This window comes from Ammospiza caudacuta, chromosome 22 (genome assembly GCF_027887145.1).
Source record: "Ammospiza caudacuta isolate bAmmCau1 chromosome 22, bAmmCau1.pri, whole genome shotgun sequence".
In the NCBI taxonomy this organism is placed as follows: Eukaryota; Metazoa; Chordata; class Aves; order Passeriformes; family Passerellidae; genus Ammospiza; species Ammospiza caudacuta.
The window spans coordinates 5,254,658-5,278,304 of NC_080614.1; the positions used below are offsets into that span (position 1 = coordinate 5,254,658).

At 49.7% G+C, this 23,647-nt stretch overlaps 1 protein-coding gene across 1 annotated transcript in view; it reads left to right on the top strand.

Moving 5' to 3' along the window:
* CCDC30 (coiled-coil domain containing 30) overlaps window positions 1–23,647 on the top strand; it is a 48,709-nt gene that overhangs the window by 18,978 nt on the left and 6,084 nt on the right. The window contains exons 10-27 of the mRNA XM_058818545.1: window positions 250–427; window positions 3,143–3,241; window positions 3,835–3,972; window positions 5,414–5,551; window positions 6,320–6,477; window positions 7,734–7,965; window positions 9,575–9,748; window positions 10,441–10,650; window positions 11,208–11,365; window positions 12,855–13,002; window positions 13,174–13,295; window positions 13,914–14,055; window positions 15,434–15,570; window positions 15,825–15,936; window positions 16,943–17,004; window positions 18,530–18,668; window positions 22,394–22,447; window positions 23,374–23,533. Of these exons, the coding sequence (XP_058674528.1) occupies window positions 250–427; window positions 3,143–3,241; window positions 3,835–3,972; window positions 5,414–5,551; window positions 6,320–6,477; window positions 7,734–7,965; window positions 9,575–9,748; window positions 10,441–10,650; window positions 11,208–11,365; window positions 12,855–13,002; window positions 13,174–13,295; window positions 13,914–14,055; window positions 15,434–15,570; window positions 15,825–15,936; window positions 16,943–17,004; window positions 18,530–18,668; window positions 22,394–22,447; window positions 23,374–23,533 (2,561 nt within the window). The remainder of the gene's footprint in view (window positions 1–249; window positions 428–3,142; window positions 3,242–3,834; window positions 3,973–5,413; window positions 5,552–6,319; window positions 6,478–7,733; window positions 7,966–9,574; window positions 9,749–10,440; window positions 10,651–11,207; window positions 11,366–12,854; window positions 13,003–13,173; window positions 13,296–13,913; window positions 14,056–15,433; window positions 15,571–15,824; window positions 15,937–16,942; window positions 17,005–18,529; window positions 18,669–22,393; window positions 22,448–23,373; window positions 23,534–23,647) is intronic.

Here is a 23,647-nt window from a genome sequence, read left to right on the forward strand (position 1 = left end):
TTTCCCTTCAGCTTCCCAAGCCTGTTCTCCACCTCAAGCAGCTGAATTTGCTGTTGGCAGCCTCATGCCTGACCTGTTTCTTGCCCATCATCCCTGTGTAGATCCCATCACCCCTAATTCCCATCTAAATAAGGCCATGCTGGATGTGAGACTGCAAACCAGCAGAGAATGTGAGAAAAACCTTGGCTTTTCCTCCCTGGATTAGCTGGGATGCAGTTCCAGCCTGGTGATGCTGAGTTTTGCTTGCAGGTGCAGGGAAGCCATGGAGAGCACCGAGGGCAGGAATTCCCAGCTCCTTCACAAGCTGCAAAAACTGGAGCAGGAACAAGAGGTTTTGGTTGAGCACAATGAGAAGCTGGAATCAATCCTGGGAGAGACACAGAGCCAAAGCAAGCAGGAAAGCAAAGTGGAGGGACTGCGCCAGAAGGTGAGTAAGGAATGGAAGAGACAAGGTTTGGGTTTCTTTCATTCCATCTACTTTTCCCTCTGATTGGAAAAATAGAATGTTTGAGCTGGCCCTGCCCTCTGCTGTGTTTGGTTTGACAGGAAAACCAGCCAGAATTTCTACTCTATCCTGGGTTTCTTCTTCATGCTTCTTCTTCCTCCTTCTTCATGGGTTGGGTTGGCATTTTGTAATTGGGCAGATTGGGTTAAAAGGGGAAATAATCCAGGTGTCAGCTCTTAATTGATAAAAGATAAAATGATAAAATTGTTTGCTGTTAATTAAAGATCTTATAACAAGAGATTGCTGGCCATTTTGTGCCTTCTAATGAAAAGCTGCCCAACTCACAGCAGTGAGACTGTTTCACTGACAAGAAATAATAAACAGCTGAGTGTGAACATAAAACTACTGTTTCAAGTGCCTTAAATTCAGACCCAAAGAAACTGATACTTCCCCAGCCTCATTTTCCCAGTTTAGGTTTTGGGATTTTTAGTGTGTTGTGGATGGCAGCAAGATGGAGGGCACAGGGTGTTGTCCTGGGTTTCTTCTTCATGCTTCTCTTTCCTCATGGGTTTGGGTGGCATTTTGTAATTGGGCAGAAAAGTCCACATTGGGATCAGTTATTGGGTTAAAAGGGAAAATAATCCAGGTGTCAGCTCTTAATTGGACAGTTTATTCTGAAAAGCCCTTGTACCAAGAGATTCTTGGCCATTTTGTGCCTTCTAATGAAAAGCTGCCCAACTCACAGCAGTGAGACTGTTTCACTGATAAGAAATAATAAACACCTGAGTGTGAACATGAACTGCTGTCTCAGTGCCTTCAGTCCAGACCCAGAGAAACCCACAACTGGGACCCCCACAACAAAGAACCATTCTGGGGGATGCAGAGCAGAGTCAGGATGGATGAGGAGGGGGGTTTAACTCATGGATAGATTCATCTGCTGTGTCCTGCATTCTCAGGGGGCTTAAAGAGCCCTGGGCAGGGCAGAACTGCTGGGTGTTTTCCAGTCCTGCCCTGCTGGGAAGGACTTGGGAGGGTTTTTGGTGCTGGCCCAGCTGCAGAAGCCTTGGCTGGTCAGGCTGTGACCCAGGAGCAGGACAGTGGGATACAGAGTGAAGATTGTTCTGCTGCTGGCATGGGATTTGGGAGCACAAATGAAGTGCTTAAAAGTTAATGGCTTGGATGGAGACTAAAGAAATGCATTGCTGGATATCAACTTCTGACCAAAGGCTGACTGGGGGTGAGGAGGGGAGGTGTGTTTTGCATTTGAGATCCCTTTTGGAGCTCCAAAGTGTTGCTGAACCCCAAATTATCATCCAGTCATGCAGAAGGAGAAGGGTTTGTTGTCCTTTAGCTCTTCTGTGGGAGGTCTGGGTGTTTCACCCCACTTTTAATACCTGTTCACACATTGATGGGCTCATATCTTTGATTTAAAAAGCAGTGTTGCAGCAGCTCTCCTGTGTGTTTGGAAAGAGACCATTCCCTTCTGGGAGCTCCAGCAGGAGAGCCAAGGGAGAACTCCTCAGGGAGAGCAAAGCTCAGGGGCTTTGAGGTGCTGCTGTGGGAATGGACTGGGATTGGCAGGGATTTGGTATTTCTTTGGCTTTGGGATTACATATGAGGGAGAATTTCTTGTCTGTGAGGGTGGGGAGGCCCTGCACAGGTTGTCCAGAGAATCTGTGGCTGCCCCACCCCTGGAAGTGTCCAGGGCCAGGAGCAACCTGGGATAGAGGAAGGTGTCCCTGCCCATGGAACAGGATGAGCTTTAAGGTCCTTCCAACCCGACCCATCCTGGGATTCTGGGATCTGCAGAACCAGTCTGGGGTTCTGTGGGGCTGGATTTCATCTCCCTCTGGTGTCCCAGCTCATCTCAGTAGAGCCAAGCTCAGGCAGTCCAGCCAGGGGTTTTAGAAATAAGCCCAAACTGGATCTCAGGCCTAAGGAAAGGGAATCTGGCAGAGGAGCAGGGAGGCTGCCAGTGCCAGGATTGGATTGTGGAAGGGGATCTTGGGATCCCTAATGGGGAAGAGAAGCTGAGCTGCCCCTCTGGGATGATCCTTACCTGGGCTGCTCAGAGTCCTTTGAGCCCTTTATAACTTCAGGACCAAAAACTTTGATGATCCAAGTGCAGAGTGAGAGCTTGGCCAAACTCTGCCTGCCCAGAGGTGCCTGGAGGAACAAAAGTCAGTGGTTAGAGAGGTCAGTGGTTACAGAGATCAGTGCTTTGCTCTCCCAAATCCCAAGTCCCTGGAGCCCTTCAGGAGTGACTGAAAACTTCCTATGAGCAGTGAAGGGACCAGGGTAAGTCCAGGCTGAACGTCTGCTTGGGTAAGATCAGCACTCTGAGCACAGGGAACAAGGATGACCCAGCACCTAAACTGGGGTGTCTTGGGCTCCTCCATGCTGGGGGAGCACCACAATGTGTGGAAGCTTGGAGTTTTCACCATGTGCCTGGGTTGTTCCACTGCTTTTGTGGAGCAGAATTCCATCTTTTTCTGGCTTGAGACCAGGTGGCTCCTTCCTCCTTGGAAGCAGCAGGATGAGGGATGAGCTGGAGCTGGCCATGCACATCCCCTCCTGTTCCTTGCTTCCAGCATGGGCCTGATCCCATAACAGCAGCACAAGGAGCACTTCAGGAGTAGCTGTGCATTTAATTGTGAGTCCTGGTTTGGTTTTAACTTGGCATTTTTCCATGTTCAGATCACCAGTTTGGAAACGGAGTTGTTTGAGGTGCAGAAGAACAAAAGTGAGATGGATGGGAGTGAGCAGGTGACGTCTGGAGCTCAGGAGATGCAGGAGGTGAGAGCTTTCCCTTGGGAAATGAACTGTTCTGTTTAGAAATGTTTTAAATGAGCATCTGAAGTGTCTCTTTGCTGTGGATGCTCTTTGTCACCCTCTCCTGAGGATCTGTAGCCCCTCATGGATCACTGGAGGAAAGCAGCCAACGTGATCCCCATGAAGACTCTCCCCTTAGGAAGTTCTTGCCCTCAGCTCTGCCAGCTGAGCAGTTTGTTGTCTCCCCATGAGTGTGAAGTTTTCACCTGTGTGAAGGTGCTCAATTCTTGTTGAGGGTTTAGTGAAACCAGGGGATGTGTGGGTGCATTTAAAGCTGATCCCCATCACGTTCTGGGTTAACTTTCCTGTCCATTTGTTCCTTGCCAGCCCAAAAATTGCATCTGCCTGGAGTGTCAGCCAGACAGAGATGGGAGAGGAGCTTCCCAAGGTGTTTTGGGTCAGTGGAGGCTCTGTGAGCCCTGGATAAGAGTGTAGGAATTCCAATGGAAACATTTGAGAACTGTTCCTCTCCTCTCCTTGTTTCCTAGAAGACACAAATCCTGCAATCTGCTTCTCTTTGATATTGTGGGAGTGACCCTGAACTTTTCTTGTTCCAGATGTTGGAAAGCTGTCAGGAAACAATAGACAAGCTGGGAAGTCAGCTGGGAGAGAGGAGAGAAAGGAGAAAGCAGCTGGCATCTGAGCTGGAGCTGCTGAGGGAAGATTTGAAGGCTGAGAAGGTTCTGGGCAGCCAGGTGTGTGCAGCCCCTGTGGTGGGACTCCCTTCAGGAGCTCCATGAAACATCCCCAGCTGCTCCCCAAACTCATTGCCTGGCACCTATTGATGCATTTCTCCAAGAAACATCCCCAGCTGCTCCCCAAACTCATTGCCTGGCACCTATTGATGCATTTCTCCATGAAACATCCCCAGCTGCTCCCCAAACTCATTGCCTGCCATCTCCTGATGCATTTCTCCAACCCAGCCACTTTCAAGCCTGTGGTGGAGAGTTTTCAATCCAGCTGCTCTCATGGCATCATCTCTAACTCTAGAACTCACTTTCCTTTCAGTGAATCTGATAACAAATCAGGAATTCCAACTTTGTAGCCAAACCCTGATTGTCTGGAGGGCAGAGTGGGAATTTTTAGACTCGGGCAATAATTTCATGAATTGAAAAATGAACATCCTGCTGGGATTTCCCCAAGGGCCTTGGCACACTTGGCTTGAACCAATTTAGGTGCTAAATCAACTCCTGGAGGTTTCCCTGCTGGGAATGTTGCTGGAACTCTTGTATTCCAGCTGGGCCACAGAGGAGAGACAGTGAGTGGTGCCAGCAAAGTTGTCCAAGGGCTGCCAGGGCAAGCACTGAAAATTGGGGTGAAAATTCAGGAGCCTGGGCAATGGGGGGACGCAGCCATGACAAATCCCATTTTTTATCACTATGAGAGTGATAAAAAGTTTGTGAGTCCTGTTGCTTCCTTGAATCCAAGTGCAAATCCATGGAAGTGCTGAGCTGTTGGCAGAGCTGCACAGACTCGGGCTCTGCTGGAGGAACAGTGGCATCTAGAGGCCAGGGCTTGGTCCTGCTGCAGCAAATCCACACTGAAACTCGGGATCAAAGCTTGGGAGGAAGAGGCTGGGTCAGTCTGTCAATGCACACATGGAAAGGAATTGTCTGATCTGGGGAATGGTGGGCAAAATGGAAGAGTCCTTTTGGAACCCTTTTGAACACGGTAGTTCAGCCTGCTCGTGATCCAGAGATCTTTGAATCCAAATCATCCATCCCTGAAGGTCTGAAGGAATTCCTCCTGAAGGAGGGATTGTTTTCCTATCAAAGGGATCAGGAGGAGGTGGAATCCAGAGCCCTGTGTTAGACTGGAACAGCCTTTAGCATAGAGAGCTTTGGATGTATTCACCTTTGGTGAATTCCTGTGGATGAATTCCTTTGGATGAATTCACCTTTGGTGAATTCCTGGCCTCCCACATGGGCTCATTCCCTTTGGATGGAGCTGCTGCTCTGCAATGAATAATTTCCCAATGGTGCTGGAAACAAGATTTGCATGAAATCATTGGGTTCTGTCACCTGGAAATCTCTCCTTGTTTTTAAGAGATTTTTGGACAATTAAGAGGAGAAATCTTTTCCTGAGCTTGTCATTTGGGGTGTGTTCCATGCACTGACTCTGTTGTTACCTCTGCAGGGTTTGCCTGACTCCCACTCAGAGCTCCCAGGCCACAAAAACACCTTCCCAAGTGTCCAGAGAGCATCAGCCAGCAGGGATCTGGTGGATGTATCCCATGAGAAGCTACACAAAGACAGTGCTTTGCTAATTCCAGAGGTGAGACATGGAAAGAATTCCCAGTTCTTGTGGTTCCTGATGCAGGCAGGAGCTGCTGGGGTGTGTTGCTCAAATAGGAGCAAATTTGTCTTGGTGTAGATAAGATGCCTTGGGATTGAAATACCTGGGATTGAAAGCTCAGGAGGAGCTGTTGATGGAAAAGCTTTAGCAATCAAAGTTGGTGTTTAGTGAGGATGATGGTGTTTGTGTCTGAAGGATTTGAGTCCATCACAGATGGGCAGCAGATCTGACACTGGGCAGACTCCAGCTGTGATTCAGCTCTGAGTTCTTCTGTCCTGATCAATTCCTCCTTTCCTGCTCATTTAATTTTCTTGGCATCTTGTCCTCCAGTCTCCTGTTGAGGGTGTGCTGTTACCTGGTGTTACCGGGTTGGGTGACATTGGGAGAGGAGATGCCATCCCTAGGGAGGTGTTTGGGGTAGAGTTGGAGCACCTCTGTGAGAGCCACCTCAACCCACACTTTGTTCCCCTCCTGGTTTGCTTTTGGAAAGGGCTTTGCCATATGCTGTAAATCCCTGAGTTGTGCCACAGTGGGGTGAAATCAAATAAAGAACCATGGCTTGGTGCTAGTTGAGACACAGCTGCTTTCCGTGCAGGAAAAAGGACTCACGTGTGCCTTTGAGGGGGAAGAACTGCAATGATTTAGCCACAGAATCACCAGCCATGTCTTGCTGGAGTCCCCAGATTGCCCTGGATGGCTCCATCAGAGCAGATGAAATGCAAGTCCTGGTGTTTTCTGACCTTCCAGGCCTCTGAAGTCCTGCAAGACAGAGGACAGAGCCCCAAAGTGGAGCAGAAGCAGGAGGATCCCAGTGCAGATGCAAAGACCTATGAGGAGCAGATGGCTAAAGTGATGTTTTTGGAAGAACAGATCAAAAACCTGAGGGAAGAACAAGAAGTGCTCTGGTAAACCTGAACAAAGCCTGGGGTATTTTCTGCTCCTTGTCTTTGCTAAATTAAGTTTTGAGCCTTTCCCAATTCCCCACGGGGCTGCTTCTGGCAAAAATGGGCTTGGCATCTTCATGTTCTCCTTGGGTCAGCATCTCTTGATGACTTTCCTTAGTCAGGATCAGCCAGGATTAAAGATTTTTTTCTGCAGCTCTCCCAGATTCTGAGCAGCCTAAATGGAAGCTGTCCTTAGGGAGGAGGATTCTTCCCTTGAAGTTGGACTAAAGAGGATCTCAAAAATCTCCTGTTGTGGGTTTGGGCTCCTCAGGGTTTACAGCTGGTAGTCCTGGTCCCACTGGAGATATGGGTAATCCTTGGAATTTGGGTGTTTTTGGAGGGGAAGGTTCAGCAGGTGTTGGTCCCACTCCCCTTTTTGAGTAGAACAGGAAAAATTTGGAGCTGGAGCATCAGGGCTCAGGTGCTCATCTGTCCTTAGTAAATAAAAACTGGGATTAAATCCCAGCGTGGTTACAGTGTCCATTACTGGTACTGGGATGAAGCACAGCCAGGAGAAGGCAAGAGGGAGCTGCTGGGGAACCATGGAATCATTCAGGCTGGAAAAGCCCTCCAAGATCACCGAGTCCAACTGAATGCCAACACTGCCATGTTCACTCTTAACACATGTCCCCAAGGGCCACATCCACAGGTGTTTGAACACTTCCAGGGATGGTAATTCCAGCCTGGACATCCAGGACATAGAATCACAGAATTCCAGACTGTTCTGGGGAGGAGGAGATCTTCAAGCTCATCCCATTCCACCCCCTGCCATGGGCAGGGACAGCTTCCACTATCCCAGGTTGCTCCAAGCCCTGTCCACCCTGGCCTTGGACACTTCCAGGGGTGGAGGAGCCACAGCTTTGATCTTGGATGGAGAAAATGGAGTTTGGGTGGAGATGAGTCAGGCAGCTGGGCTGGGACACCAGCCAGTGCTTCCCTGTGACTTTGAGTCCAGAGCAGCTCCTGTGCCTTTGTGAGCATTCCTTGGCCAGCCTGTGACCTCTTCCAGGGCAGAGCTGAGCCTTTGGACACACGTGGTGTTGTGGGAAGTGTCCCAGGCAGACTGACCCTTGCCCAGAGCTGCTGCACACAGGATTGAATCCCCTTTGGAGCCTCCCAAAGCACTGGAGTGTTTCACTGCACAAGTTTTTCCCCTTTAAGGCTGTTTTCCATGGATTTGTGTAGTTACCTCTCTCCTTTACTATTTCTCCTTCAAGTTCTGAGTTACTAGAGAGCAACAAGAAGAAGGAGGAGCTGGAAAAGCAGCTCAAGGAGAGCAGTGAAGAGAAGAGGCTGCTGCTGGAAGAAATTGCCCAGCTCAGATGTGACATCCGCAGTGCCTGGGAGCAGGGAGACATGAGGAGGATCACCCCAGGCTTGGAGCAGAGGGAGAACAGGTTCCTCCCATGGCAGAGCTCTGCAGGCAGCTTAGAGGGGAGCCTGAAACAGGTATGGGCAGCTTTGCCATCTGAATCCTGCTTTTTGTCATTAATTAACAGGCAAATGTAATTAAAGTGGGCTGGAAGTCAGCCTGTTGCTGTAGGACACGAAAGAACACAAGCTCACACTGCTGTTCTCAAGGTGAAGAAAAAGGGAAGTTTATTTTCTGACTCTAACATTTATAGTTTTCTAAGAGTGACAGCGGATTGGAGGGTGACAGTGCCACCTCTCCAATGACACTGGACAGACTAACAGTCTATCAGCTTTTTCTTCCTTTATAAAAGAATGCAAAACAATGAGTTATTTACAGAAACTGTGTAAAAAAGTTTGTTACAAGAATGTCAACATCAGAAAGCTTAGAAAATCTTAAAAAAAACAAAGTGACATCAGCCCTGTGGTGTGAGTGATGGTTGGAAATTAGGGATGTGCTGATTTCCTTGTGTTGTGCTTTTGGATGTGATGGGGATTTGGATAAACTGAACTGATTGCACATGGCAGAAATAAGATATTTAAATGGAATTTGTTCACTTTTCTCACTTTGTGAGCTGAAAGAGAAAGGGAGAAAATGCTGGAAGAACTCAGGATGGGGAGACTGAGGAGGAGCTCAGCTTCTGTGCGAAGATTTGGGAGAGAAAAGAGGACAGGGTGGTGTGGACGGCCAGGGTGGGAATGAGAAGGAGAGGATTGGAATTCTAATTATATCAAGAAGCAGAAAATCATCTGGGAGGAGCAGAGCAGGACACAAGGAGTGCAGTGGATGTGGGAAGGGATCCTGATAGAAGAATTTAGGGAAAACCCCACAAAACCAATGGAGCCAATGGACCTCCAGGATGACTGACATTGCCAGATCCCACAGTGCTGGATCAAGACTTTTTCCAGCTTGGGAAAGTTACCTGGGGATTATCTGAGGTTTGGTTTTCAATGAATTCCATCTGGTTCTAAGAGCAGAAGGTGAAGATGCAAAGTGGGAATGCAGATCAAGGAGTGGCTGAAAGTGATGCAGGACAGAAAGGCTTTGGTCCAAGCCAGGCTTTTGTGTGTGTGATAGAAAGGTGAGTGAGCTAAGGGGATCAGTTACCTCCCAAGGTGACACCTCCCAGTGCCCAGGCTTTGTCCTGTTGTGTTCCTGTCCCCTTGCCAGGACTCACCTTTCTCCTGCTCCCTCTGGGAGCTGGGCTGGCTGTGTCACTCCTGCTTGGATGCCTGAGTGAGACTGCTACAAGAATCCAAAGTGTCCTGGTGGCTTTGCTTTGATAGAATGGATTTGTTTTCAACAGGGACTTGTTCCCTCATCCAGGTTATCACCTCTTCCTCCTCAGCCTCAGGAGCTGTATTGGCTTCTCTGAGGTGATGGAGAGAATCACTGAGGTGGAAAAGGCCTCTGAGATCAAGTCCAACTATTAACCCAGCAATGCATTTTCATCACAAACCATGTCCCCAAGTGCCACATCCACAAAGCTCCTAAAGCCCTGCAGGGACAGGGGAGGAAACAGGATAGAGAAATGCCAGGCTTTGCACATCTTCCTGCCCAAATGCCCTGAAATCCTGCTTCTGCCTTCCTGAATCACCTTTATCCTGCCTTAAAGTTAATTTCTGTGTGACTTTGCTGTTGCTGCAGGGTGTGTCTGAGGAGAGGTTCCAGCAGCAGGAGGAGAAGCTGCAGCAGCTGCGCCAGGACCTGCGGCGGGTGCAGAACCTGTGCAGCTCTGCTGAGAGGGAGCTCAGGTATGAGAGGGAGAAGAATGCTGACCTCCAGAGGCAGAATCTGCTGCTCCAGCAGGAATGCACCAAGGTAGGGACACAGCCAGGCTCCCCTGAGTGCCTCAGCTCCATGGGAATGATGGCCATGAGGGCTGGAGCCCATTCCCCCCAGGCCGGGAGAGCTGGGGGTGTTCACCTGGAGAGGAGAAGCTCCAGTGAGAGCTCAGAGCCCTTCCAGAGCCTTAAAGGGCTCCAGGAGAGCTGGAGAGGGACTGGGGACAAGGGATGGAGGGACTGGACACAGGGAATGGCTCCCACTGCCAGAGGGCAGCATTACACAGGCTACTGGGAGGAAATCCTTCCCTGTGAGGTTGGTGAGGCCCTGGCACAGGGTGCCCAGAGACATTTCTGTGCCTGCCTCATCCTCAGAAATGTTCCTGGCCAGGTTGGATGGGGCTTGGAGCACTGTGAAATAGTAGAAGGTGTCCCTGCCCATGATGGGGGGTTGGAACTGTCTCTAAAGTTCTGCTGTCTCTAAAGCCTTTTGCAACTTTGCCAAAACCCTCTAATTTTAAAGATTCCCACACAAACCAGGTGATCCTTAAGGGCCCTTCCTACCAAAAGTGCTCTGGGATTCTGTGACAAATTTCTCTGCATCCAAATAAAACATGCTTTACTTCCTCTGTGATTCCTCTTTCTGGAATCCTGTTCCCCTTCCCTAGCCAAGCCATTCCAGCTGATTTATGCTGAAGTATAAATCCGATTTCTTCTCTGGGATCTCAGGTCAAAGCTGAGCTGAAGCAGGCCCGGGCTAAACTCTCAGAGACCACAGAAACATGTTCCTCCCTCTCAGCACAGTGGGACAGGAGCCAGCAGAAGGTCAAGGAGCTGGAACTGGAGCTCTCCAAGTGCTCCCAGGCTGATAAGCTCAGGAGCAGCCTCCAGGAGAGGCTGGCCCAGGAGAAATCCAGAGCAGGAGAGGCACAAAAGAAGGTGAGTGTGAGTTTGACAGTTCTGTGCAGCTCTAGTGCAGAAAGCAAGCAGGTTTGCTTCCCCAAATTCCTTTTTGTGATCCATCAGCTTAATGTTGTAATAAAAAATGCCTGTAATTAGTGGGAGCATAATCAAGGCAATAGAAGCCATGTCTGATAACCCAGTATCTCTGAAATACTGATAGTGGGGCTGACAGGCACAGGAAACCTTAATCTTGTTCTTGCTGAGATAATTTCCTACTGTTTACTGGCTGGAAATTCCAAACCTTGTGTTTTCCATGGCACTGATTCTGCCATGCTCCTGCAGAAGTCATTGGATTCTCTTTTGGTGTGAGCAGGATCAGATTGGGTTGAAAAAAAGGATTGTTGGGAATTCATGCCATAGTGTTTGGTCCAAAATCAGGTAGCTAGTCCAAAGCTTTTGCTTTTAATGGCCTTGGAGTGAAAACAAGGAAATCTTTCCTTCCCATGCCTCAGCCTGAATCAAATCTGGGGGATTTGATTCAGACATTGGGCTGTTCATTTAGAAAGTTTAATCTATGTCCATTTTAATCCAAGGTCTCCAAACTGCAGCAGAAGCTGAAGGATTCCCAGCACCAGCTGCTGCTGGCAGAGGCTCGTGCTTCTGACAAGAAGCTTCTGGAAGAGGAGCTGAAGGAAGCTCGGGAGAATGAAGCTCGAGTGCAGCAGGAACTTCACGAGGAGCAGCTGAAAAGGTCTCTGTGCTGTGCAGAGGCTGTGCCAGCCCTCCAGCAGCTCCTGGGAGGGTTCAGGGAGACCCAAACCACTGATTTGACCTCCTGTCTTCCCTTTGGACCTGCCTGATCCCTGGAGTTCTCCAGGGATTCCCCCTTCCTGAGGTTTAAAAGATTATTGGAGGCTTCATCTGCCTTGGAAGGGCCATGGCCTCTCCTGTCAGTGCAGGGATGCCAGCAGCCCCTGTGACCGTGTTCACAGGAGTCTGAGGATGAGGGAAGAGATGAGGATCTGACTCTGTTTTAGAGGGTTTGATTTATTATTTTATGATATATATTACATTAAAACTATACTAAAAGAATAGAAGACAGGATTTCATCAGAAGGCTGGCTAAGAATAGAATAGGAAAGAATGATAACAAAGGTTTGTGGCTCAGCTCTCTGTCTGAGCCAGCTGGGCTGTGATTGGCCATTAATTAGAAACAACCAACATGGGCCAATCAAAGATCTACTTGTTGCATTCCACAGCAGCAGATAACCATTGTTTACATTTTGTTCTTGAGCTCTCTCAGCTTCTCAGGAGGAAAAATCCTAAGGAAAGGATTTTTCATAAAAGATGTCTGTGACAAGCCCTCTTCCCTGTGCAGCTGGGAATGATCCCAGTGTATCATCCCCCCTTTCTGTGTCACTGATAAAACTGGGATGTGCTGATTCCTTTTCCCCTCCATGTCAGCTGGGGCAAGAGGAGCAGGGGGGTGTTTTGGGTGGCAGACAGACACCGTGGGGGCAGGGGGCACATCCCCCTTATCTTGGTTTGGAAAGCCAGGTGTCTGCTAAGGAAGGCAGGAGCCTCCCCTGAAATGGAGAAAATAAACTCTCTCCCCCTCTGAATTGCTATAAATTTTAAATTAAGGGGCTCTCAGACAACAAAAGTTATGGGAGCAGGGAATAACAGTTCTTTACTAGGGAAGGAAATAAAAGGATAAAATAAACAATGCAGTACACTAGAACAACACTGGCAGAGTCAGAACCCAGCCTGACACCCTGTGGGTCAGGCTGTTGGCAGCAGTCCCATTGGAATTGTGGCTCAGCCCTCCTGCAGTGTCAGGGCTGGCTCTGCTGGAGCAGGGATCCTGCAGAAAGGTGCAGTCTCTTCCTCTGAAGATCCAGGGGAAGAGGCAGCTGCTGTTCCTCTGGGAAATCCAGTGCAGAAGCTGTGCTGGTGTTCCAGAATCTCCAGATTATATCCAGGTAGGAATGGTTGGCTCCTCCCTCTGGGCTTACATCTCCCAATGGGATGCTGCAGTTCTTATCAGCCATGCAGTGACATTCAATGGCTGTTATCAGCAGATGTCTCCCCAGAGGGAGGAGTGATTGTGATCACTCAGAGAGAGAGAAAAGGAAAACTGCCCACTTGACAAAGGACAGCTGCCATACAGATGGCGATAGAACACACCTTGCCCTGCAATCTGGGACCCTGCAGCTCTCACTGTCCCCGTGGTGTTCCCAGGAGGCTCCTGGAGCAGCAGGTGGAGGAGCTGAGGCAGCAGCTCCGGCATTCCCGGGAGACGGAGGCGTCGCTGGCCAAGATGCACGTGGAGCTCCAGGCCAAGACCCTGCACGTCCTGGAGGATGAGAAGAAGCTGGATGCTGGTGAGGTGAGTGACAGGGAGGGGGTTTCTCATCATACAAGAGCCAACAGGACCATCAGGAGCTGCAATCTGCTCCTGGGTGTTGTGGTGTTGTTGGGTCCCCAGGACGAGGTGAGAGATGAGAATTTGCCTCCAAGTTCTCAGAGGGCAGATATATTAAACCCAGCCCTTTTCCAGCACGTGCAGTGCCAGAAGGAGAACCAGAAGCTCTCGGAGCAGCTGGTGCTGCTGAAGGAGGAGAACAAAGCCCTGTATGAGGAAGGTGTCAGACTCCTGAATCAGAAGGATCTCTATGTCAGGTAATGCCCACGAACCTGCCTGGGCCTGCTCTTGCATTTGGCTGTGCTGTGGGCTTTCCTGTCCAATATTCAGCTTTTAGCACTAAACCCACTGGCCCTGTGTGCAGTGAGCTCACCCCCCATGTCTGCTGTCAGGGAATTCCACACAGGTTTGGCTGGGAAGGGACCTTAAAGCCCATCCTGTTCCACCAGGGACACCTTCCACTATCCCACGTGCTCCAAGCCCTTCCAACCTGGCCTTGGACACTTCCAGGGATCCAGGGGCAGCCACAGCTGCTCTGGGCACCCTGTGCCAGGGAAGGATTTCCTTCCAATATCCCATCCATCCCTGCTCTCTGGCAGTAGGAAACCATTCCCCCTTGTCCTGGCACTCTAGGTCCTTGTCCAAAATCCCTTTCCAGCTCTCTTGGAGTCTCTTTAGACCCTGGAAGAGGCTCTGAGCTCTCCCTGGAGCCTTCTCTCCTCAAGGTGAGCACTCCCAGCTCTCCCAGCCTTCCTGCTCTCCTTAGGTGTGTTATAAACCTCTGAGAACTTGTTAGACCTGGCTCGAAGAAGCTCCTATAACAGTGACCCTGAGCCAAAGTGCCTTTCCCAGCCTGATTGTCCCTGTTTGCCCAGGAAATACAACGAGATGCAGCTCAGACACAAGGACAAGATCCGCAGGGCCAAGGAGACTTTCATCCACGAGGTGAAACAGAGGGACAGCAGGATCAAACAGCTGGAAAATGAGCTCAGCGAGTCCAAACTCCAAGTGGAAAAGGTGAGAGGGCGCATCCAGGGATTCTCCAGCAAGCGGAGGCTGCAGGGGCATTGCTGCTTCCAAAAGCATTCCCTGGTGGCCAAGAATGGCTCCTGGCTGGGTCAGGAATGGTGTGGAGCAGGAGCAGGGAGGTCATTCTGCCCTTGGCACCTTGAGTGCTGTGTCCAGTCTGGCCCCTCAGTTCAGGAAGGACATTGAGAGCTTGAGCACATCCAGAGGAGGCAACGAGGCTGGAGAGGGGCTGGGAACACAAACCCTGTGAGGAACCACTGAGGGAGCTGGGGATGCTCAGCCTGGAGAAAAGGAGACTCAGGGGTGCCCTCATCACTCTCTATAACTCCCTGAAGGGTGGTTGTAGTCTGGTGGGGTTGGGCTCTTTCTCCAGCAGCACTGACAGAACCAGAGCACACTGCCTCGAGCTGCACCCAGGGAAATACAGGTTGGATATTAGGAAAAGTTTTTTTACAGAAACAAAGTTCTGGAATGGCTGCCTGGGGAGGTGGAGGAGTCACCATCCCTGGGTGTGTTTAACAAAGCCTGGATGTGGCACTGGGTGCCAGGGTTGAGTTGAGGTGTTGGGGCTGGGTTGGACTTGATGATTTTAAGGTCTCTTCCAACCTGGTCAGTCTGTGATTTGGTGATGCTGTGAAAGTGATCATGGACTCAGGGAATGGTGTGAGTTGGAAGGGACATTAAAGCTCATCCCATTCCACCCCTTGCCATGGCAGGGACACCTTCCACCATCCCAGGCTGCTCCAAGCCCTGTCCAGTCTGGTCTTGGACACTTCCAGGGATGGAGCAGCCACAGCTGCTCTGGGCACCCTGTGCAGGGCCTGCCCACCCTCACAGGGAACAATTGCTTCTCCATACCCCATCTGACTCTGCCCCCTGGCAGTGGAAGCCATTCCCCTTGTCCTGGCACTCCAGGCCTTGTCCAAACTCCCTCCTTGCAGGAAGGCACCAGGGACACCAACCTATAGTAACAAAAAGCCAAAAGGAAATTCCTGGCTCAGGATTGCCCTTGGGGGAATCCACATCCTCAAATCCCAGTCTGACACTGGCTGGGCTCCATGTTCCTTTGCCTCAGCAATTCCTGCTGGGAAGTGACCCCAGGGCCTCTTTTTGGGGTATTTTACATCAAACAGGGTATTGCAGAATCACTGAGGTTGGGGAAGACCTTTAAGGTGAGGATCTTCAAGTGCAACCAACACTAAACCATGTCCCCAGGTGCCACATCCATGTGGTTCTTGAGCGCTTCCAGGGGTGGTGATTCCAAAGTTTAGGAGCTGGCACCCTTGGGAAAGCCCTGTGGTGTGCAGAGGACAGAGAAGAGTCAAGAGTAACTGGTGGTTGTTCTTTCCTTCTCCACCACCCTCAGGGGAAGGTGCTGATTGCCCAGATCACTGCTGAGAACGAGAAATTACTCCAGGAGAGGCGACGGCTCCTCCAAAAAATCTCAGACCAGGAGGAGTCCCCGTGGAGCCTCCGCTCTGGGATTCCCTCCCTGCAGAGCAGGTGATGTCCATCCTCCCTTTTCCTGGTTTTGTGCCTCTTTCTCTTAAGAATTCCAGAGGAAAGTCTGGGCTGTGGGTGCAATGGCTGTAATCATGGCTGTAATTAGGGATTTAATTACCCCATTTTCCCATCCAGCCTCACCACTGAGCTGGAGGCTGTGGAGAGCAACAGCTCTGAGGCTGGAAAAGAAAAGTCCTGTTGGGAAATGGGGCATGGCTGGAAGGAGAATAACCTGTGCTTTGTGCCATGCTCAGAGGGAAGACCCTGGAGGAGGAGAACGCGCGGCTGCAGGACAAGCTCCAGCTCTCCAGCCTTGTGGGCTCCTCCCAGCGCCTGGCCAGGAGCAGCCCTGCTCCCAGCACTGAGGTGAGGCCCAGCAGGGCTGGGAGCAGCAGGAGTCACAGAACTGAGGGGCTGAGGGGGAGCTGGGTCCATCCCTTGAGATGGAAAGGGCTCCCAGGGTAGTTGGTGGTAACAGATGTGGTGAGGAGGGGATTTGTGAGGAGCTGAGGGCTCCATACAGATGTGGTGAGGAGCTGAATCTCTATAGAGATGTGCTGAGGAGAGGCTTTGGGGGGAGCTGAAGGCTCCATACAGATGTGGTGAGGAGCTGAAGGCTCCATACAGATGTGGTGAGGAGGGACTTTGTGAGGAGCTGAGGGCTCCATGCAGGTGAGGAGGGGCTCTGTGAGGAGCCGAATCTCATACAGATGTGGTGAGGAGCTGAATTTCCATACAAATGTGGGGAGGAGCTGAATCTCCATACAGATGTGGTGAGGAGAGGCTCTGTGAGGAGCTGAAGGCCCTCACCTCAGCCCGTGCTCCTCCCTGAGCTGCTGCCCTTGGATCCCCTTCCTCAGGGACAGGAATCTCACCTGGCACATTCAGAGCTGGTCAAAGCTCAGTTGCAAAGCTGCTCTAGGAAAGGAGAAGGTTGGGAATGTTCCTCCTTCCAGGAGGAGTGGTCCCTCCTCAGGCCAAGCTGAGCAGTAATTCTTGAGCTGAGGGAAAGTTGTTAATGAAGAACTTTGGCAGGAGAAATGGAGAAAATCCAGAGAATCAAAGTTTTCAGATCAACCAGGTGGATTCAGGAGTTTCTTGGGACTTTTAATTTGGGGAGAACCCAGGCAGGTTGGAAATGAGCTGTTGAGGGGGAAAGGGCTGTTTGGGGCTCACCTGGCCTTGGTGAGGCTTGGTTTGTATTTTTTAGAATAAATTTACACCCAAAGGACAAGCAAACCCCTGATTAGCACCTCATGGGGCTGCACTTGGTGCAGAGGACTCTCAGTGAAGCTGGGGGAGACCAGGAATTGTTGGAATTGAGGGTCTGACCTGTGTCTCCTCCTTTCAAAGCCTCTGTTCTTCCTTCCAGGACCTGAAGCTTGCTTCTGGAAGCCACCCTCAGAGCAAGGTGCTGCCACCTCCTCGTGCCAGGTACCGTGGGGGGGACAGAGGGGCAGCCAGGGAGGAGCCACTGCAGCATTTTGGCTGGTCCACCCTGAGCTTTCACCTCCCAGGGGCTTTTTTTGGTAGTTTTTGGGCAAATTTTAGGGAAAATAGTATTAAAATGGCATTTAAAATAATGGTATTGAAACCAGTCAGCTGATGGGACGGAAAAGTCAACTTTTAGGGAAAATAGTATTAAAATGGCTTTTAAAATGGTATTGAAGCCAGTCAGGTGATGGGATGGAGAAGGCAAAGCTTAGGAAAAATAAAATGGTATTAGAATGGTGTTGAAACCAGTCAATACCATGGGATGGAAAAGTCCAATTTTAAGGAAAATAGTATTAAAATGGCATTTAAAATGGTATTGAAACCAGCGAGTTGATGGGATGAAGAAGTCCAATTTTAGGGAAAATAGTACTAAAATGGAATTTAAAATGGTATTGAAACCAGTCAGCTGATGGGATGGAAAAGTCCAATTTTAAGGAAAATAGTATTAAAATGCCATTTAAAATAGTACTAAAATGGCATTAGAATGATATTTAAACCAGTCAGGTGATGGGATGGAAAAATCAAATTTTAGAGAAAATAAAATGGTATTAGAGTGGTATTGAAATGGTATTAACATGGCATTAGAATGGGATTGAAACCAGTCAGCTGATGGGATGGAGAAGTCCAATTTTAAGGAAAATAATATTAAAATGGCATTAAAGTGGGATTGAAACCAGTCAGCTGATGGAATGGAAAAGTCAACTTTTAGGGAAAATAGTATTAAAATGGCTTTTAAAATGGTATTGAAGCCAGTCAGGTGATGGGATGGAGAAGGCAAATTTTAGGAAAAATAAAATGGCATTAGAATGGTATTGATATGGTATTAAAATGGCATTAGAATGGTATTGAAACCAGTCAGCTGAATGGATGGAGAAGTCAAATTTTAAGAAAAATAAAATGGCATTAGAATGCCATTTTGAATAGTATTTGAATGGTATTGAAGTGGTATTAAAATGGCATTAGAATGGTATTGAAACCAGTCAGCTGAAGGGATGGAGAAGTCCAATTTTAGGGAAAATAGTATTAAAATGGTATTTAAACCAGTCATATGATGGGATGGAGAAGTCCAATTTTCAGAATATTTTGGGGAGCACTGTGGGATTTAGGAATCTTGGTGCTCAGGGGCTTTGGAGGACTCTTGATACAAGAGGTGGTGACACTTGGGAGTCCTTGTGTGGCCAGAGCTGTGTCCCACATCACTCTGGGGTGTGTTCCTCCATTCCAATCCTTGCCAGACCAGATGGGGGGAAGGCAGAGGGACAATTCAGCTCTGGAGATGCAGCTCTGGGGGTTTGGTGACAGCCCCAGGCACTGTTGAGGTGGAGGATGGTCCAGGCAGGTTCTGGACCTGTTAGGAAAATTGCTCCAAGAGCAGAGCACCCACATTGTTCTGTGCTGCTCAGAGCTGTTGGGTGGGGGTCACTCAGACTGCACAGAATGACAGAAAATGTAAATTTGTTTCCAGCTTCCCACCCCGAGATCTCCCAGAGCCCCTGGGCGCCCTGAAGGCCCCGCAGAGCACAAAGCCTGAGGGGGAGGCTGAGAGCCAGGATTCCTCCTTCTGCCTGTCCCCCTCACAGCCCTCAGAGATTGGGTACCTGAACGTGGCCTCTCCTGGGGACAACACGGCCCCCTCAGCCTCCCCTCTGCAGGAGCAGAGCCACAGCCTGGGCTCCCAGAGCTTCTGAGCTGGGGATGCTGGTGCAGCCTGACCTCACCTGCAGGATCTGGGCTCCTGGAGCCATGGGACAGCAGAGCCTGCAAAGAGAATTGCCAAATGGACAAACGGACTGTGCCATGATTGCTGGGATGTGTTCCAACTAAATGATTCCACAGTTTTGTTGTTTTGTTTTTTTTTTTTTTTTTTACTTGCCCACCTGTAAATGTGTGTGTGTGATCCCAGATCCACTGGAGGCTGGAATTTGTAAATAAACTCTGTACAGTGCTAGAGGGGTGGGGTGAAGGGTGTCTTCCCTCCACCCTAATCCCCTAAATCCAGTCCAAATCTATAAATTTTATAAATAAAACTTGCAGAATTTCCCTTTTACCCTATTGCCCCCACACTGTCATTCTCCTTTTCCCTTTGCTCTGTGCAGAGGGGAACAGGATCTCTGAGCACTGGGGATGGGATGGGAATGCGTGGGGAAGGAAGATGGGAGGAAGGAGAAGCTCTGGGGGCAGGATGTGATGGGCAGAGGGGTCAGAAATGACAGAGAGGGAGTGGAAGGACAAAGGGAAATGGAATAGGGGCAGGGAAGGGAAGGGAATTTCAAGGAAAGGAAATTTCAAGGAAAGGAAAGGAAATTTCAAGGAAATTCCAAGGAAAGGAAAGGGAAAAGGGATACTTTTGGAATAGATGGTCTCTGAGGATGCTTGGGTGAGAGTGAGAGGGACCAGGCCATGCCAAACAGGGAGTGCAGAGAGTCTGAGGGTGCCAAGAGGGATCAGCAGGGTCAGAAGTGCAGACCAGGTGGGAGCAGAGCGTGGCTGGGCATCTCCATGGGCCTGTCTGTGCTCCCTGGGCTCTCCCCGTGTGCCCCAGGGACCCCTCAGTGTTCCCCTCTGCACCCTGGCTGTCCCTCAGAGGATATCCCAAGCCCTGGTCTCCATTTTGGGGGTATCCCCACCCCTTGGTTTGTTTTGTGCCATTCCCAGACCCCAGTGCTGCCTTTGGGTGCCCCCCAACCCCTGGCTGTGCCTGTTTGGGCTCCCCAGAGCCTTTTGGGGTGCGCAGAACCTTTCCATGGGATTTGGGGTGTCCCTGGGCAGTGTGTGAGCAGTGCCTGGGGCAGCTGTGCATCCTCATCCCCCTGGCTGTGCCCTGGGCCACAGGGGAGCATCAGGAACACTCCCATGGAGGGGCTGGGGGGTTTCATCCCCTGTGAGGGGGCAGAACTGGCTCAGCCACACTCAGGAGAGGCAGAGTCAGGTTTTAGAAGGGGCACCATCCATCAGAGAGCCTGGAGGGAGCACAGACTCATTGCTGAGGACTGGGATGACCCCAGTGTTACAAACTCCTGACCCCAGGGAAGGTACCTGGCTGTTCCCTGAGCCTGTATTATCCCACTGAACTTTGAATTTTTGGAGCTTCCACCCCTGATGGATCCAGACTGTGAGCATCACTTTGACTGTGGACACTGAAATTGCAATAACCAAGTCTTGTCACTGCATCCATGGGTGGTGAGAACTCTCCTCTCCACTCTCTGCTCTGATCCTTTCTTTTTTTCTCTTTATTTCCCTGATCCTTTCTTTTTTTTTCCTCTTTCTTTCCCTCGTGTATTTTCTAAAGTGGTATTTTTATACTTTTATATTGGTGTATTTCTAAAGGAAATAAGCAAAATGGCTACATAGGCGATTTCCATTGCAAACAAAGTGTTAAAATAAATGTGATATATATTAAAAAGATATATATGTGTGTGTGTGTATGTGTGCAAACACCAATCATTCAATGTCCTTTAATCCACTCCAAGGGATGGATTAACACAAGAGCCTGGGTTATCCCACCTCAGAGATGCCTTGGAGCAGCTCCCTCAGTTCTCCCTCACCCCACAGGAGCTCTGTGCCCACACAACAAGGTGGGCAATTTTCCACAATCCTCCAGGGGCCCAAAACAGCCACAGGACTCGAGGTGGGACCTCCCCAGTGCTGGAGGCATAAAACAGGGGAGAAAATGCAAAAATCCAACTGTGGCAGGGGCCATGGTGCAGGTACAGAACCAGAGGGAAATCCTGAGGTTTTCGTTGATGGGGAATTGAGAGGAACATGCAGCAGGGCATTGTTCTTCTGCCTGATGACCAACAGCTCCCACCAAGGAATATTCTGGACACTGGGAGCACAGGGAACAGGAGGTTTGACCATGATCCTGCCCACAGTTGTGGTTGTTAGGAAAATTAATCCAGAAACACCAGAGGTTTATGTCCAAAAAGGAGACAGAGGAGTCCTTTTACTTTATTCCATTAAAGGGAGAGGCCATGGGGCATTCACCTGGGGTCTCTCCAATTTTTGGAGCACCCAGCCTCCTTTTTGTCCCAATTTCCAGCCACATTTCCATTCTGTCTTTCCCCATTTCTGAGGTACTTGAGAGGTACAGACCTCCCAAAACACCTGATCCCAAAGACTTCCCTCTAATGTATGACCCTCCCTTTTCATATTTAATTCTTATAGAATTTAGGTGTTTTTCTTCCCCATTGTTTCTTTCATCTCTCAATGTCAAATTTCATTTATCAGCAAACCTAAAGTTTATTTGTAAAAGCAAATCTCTTTTTCCATTCATCAATCAGTGGAATCCTTTCCATTGTTTCTTTTATCTCCCAGTGCTGGTTTTATCTACCAGGAGACAACAGCTGGTTTGTAAAGACAAATCCACTATTCCTCTCATGGTTAATAAGGTATTGGTGATATTTTTGCCCAACATGTGGGAGAAATGATGAGGAGGACTCCATCTTATCAGAAGGCTAATTAATTATTATACTATATTATTCTATATTATATTACAATATATTACATTACATCTAAACTGAATCTGCCAAGCACTGCACAGCATCTCGTGACCATCAGCTGACAGTCCCAACACACACATCTGGATTCAATTGGTCAGTGAATCAACACTCACACCAGAATCAAATTATCAATTCCAATTCCCTTCAGGTAAACAATCTTCCACCATGCATTCCACTTGTGAACAACACAGGAGCAGTAAATGAGGTAAGAATTGTTTTCTCTTTCTCTGAGGTTCAGAGAATGTGAAACCCAGATTCTAAAAACCCCAAAAATCTATTTTTTCACCCCATGATAAATTCACTATCATTCTACCTAAACTGTCGTGACTTGCAGATCTTCATATAAGGTTGGTAATTTGCTCCATGGATCATAATCAAACCCACAGGGGTCTTGGGCTCTGTGCCAAGGTCTCTGAGCCCCCTGGCAGGGGTCCTGGCCATCCTGGACAGCCACAGGGATGTCCTGAATTCCAACAAGGCCTGGGTGGGGGCAAGCCCTCAGAATGAGGGGTGCAGCCTCCTTCCTCTGTAGGCATTATTTTTCACCAAAAGAATAATAAAGCACTGGAATGCTCTTCCCAGGGAGGGGTAGAATCCCCATCTCTGGATGTGCTTAAACAAAGCCTGGACATGGCACTTGGTGCTAGAGTCTGGTTGAGGTGTTAGGGCATGGGTTGGACTTGGTGATCTTAGAGGTCTCTTCCAACCTCATTATTCTGGGATTCTGTGATTCTCTTTGTTTTCTGCCAAATTCCTAACTCACACAGCAGTTGTCTGTGTAACAGGATCTGTGTAAATCATTCTAAACCAATTTCCATCTGATTTTCCAGCCACCTCAGCAGTGGCTGGTAGGAGACTCCTTGGAAGGGCTCTTGGTGACACACGTGAGGTCACAATGGGACATTCTGCCTCCATGGAACCAGAACACCCTGAGGGTCAGAGGCCAGCCCAGCTGGGGTGCCCCACTCTCCCACCAGGCCCCCCACCCTAAGGCCATGGTGGGATGGAGAGGAAGAAAGAAAAAGGCCAGGCAGGAGGAACCACAGCCACGACACAGCTTTTCTCCGGCTTCTTCCTCGCTCTGTCTCCAGATCTGGTGTACTTCCACAAGGATGGTAAGGCCTGGCATCCTCCTGCCCCTGGGGCTGGGAATGTGCTGGTGGCTCTGCCCAGGGAGAGGGTCCCTTTGGAGGAGGGGATCTGACATTGGGAAAGTGAAGGGAGGGTGATGAACTTCATAACTTCAGCTGGGCTCTTTCTCTTCTTCTGACAGAAATCATTAAAATTTGGGATTGTGTGTCTGAGTGCTGTCGCCAGGACCTGCTGCTGAAGAAGGTGGGGTTGGCTTCCTCATAGTCCTCACTCAGACCACGGGGTCCTCCCTCATTTCCCGCTCCTTCCCCATCCTCTGGGGCCCTCACCAGCCTAGGGGGCAGAAGGAAAAGGAATGTCCCAGGCAGACCCTGCATTTTAGTCACAGACCCATTGTGAGCGCAGGCAAGAAGCCAAGTGGTGCTTGAGTAGAAGAACATTGGATTTCCACTTTGGAGTCTTCCCCAGGATGGCTGGGAAGGAGGGACACCCTCTTTTCCAGCCCTCCTGGGCCTTCCTGCACTCTTTGGGCCTTCCCAGGCTCTGGGAGTTTCTCCCACATGTCTTGCAGTCTACAGAGGAGAGAGTGAGGAACCATTTGGAGTGAAAGGCTCTCCTCCAAAGCTCTCCTGGGGCCTCCATCTCAGCCCTTGGAGCTGCAGGGATGGAAAGGCCGCAGATCACCCTTTGCCCTCTGATTGCTTGCTTTTGTTTCCAGAGAGTTGGGCTGATGGGCCTGGGTACCATCCACATTATGAAGAAACCCATCTGGCATGGAGAAGGGGAAGGTTTCATGGCAGACACGCCGGAGTTTGAGCTGAGCAAGCCCCTTCCCCTGGTGGGGAAGAATCTCCGTCATGGGCAAAGCCCTGTGCCTGGTAAGATGTGATGGGATGGTGGGACCAGCCCTGTGCTCCCCTGGGACATGGACGGGTCCCTCCAGGGCTCTCTGCGTGCCCACAGTGTGCTGGAGAGCTCCTGGAGGTGTTTCT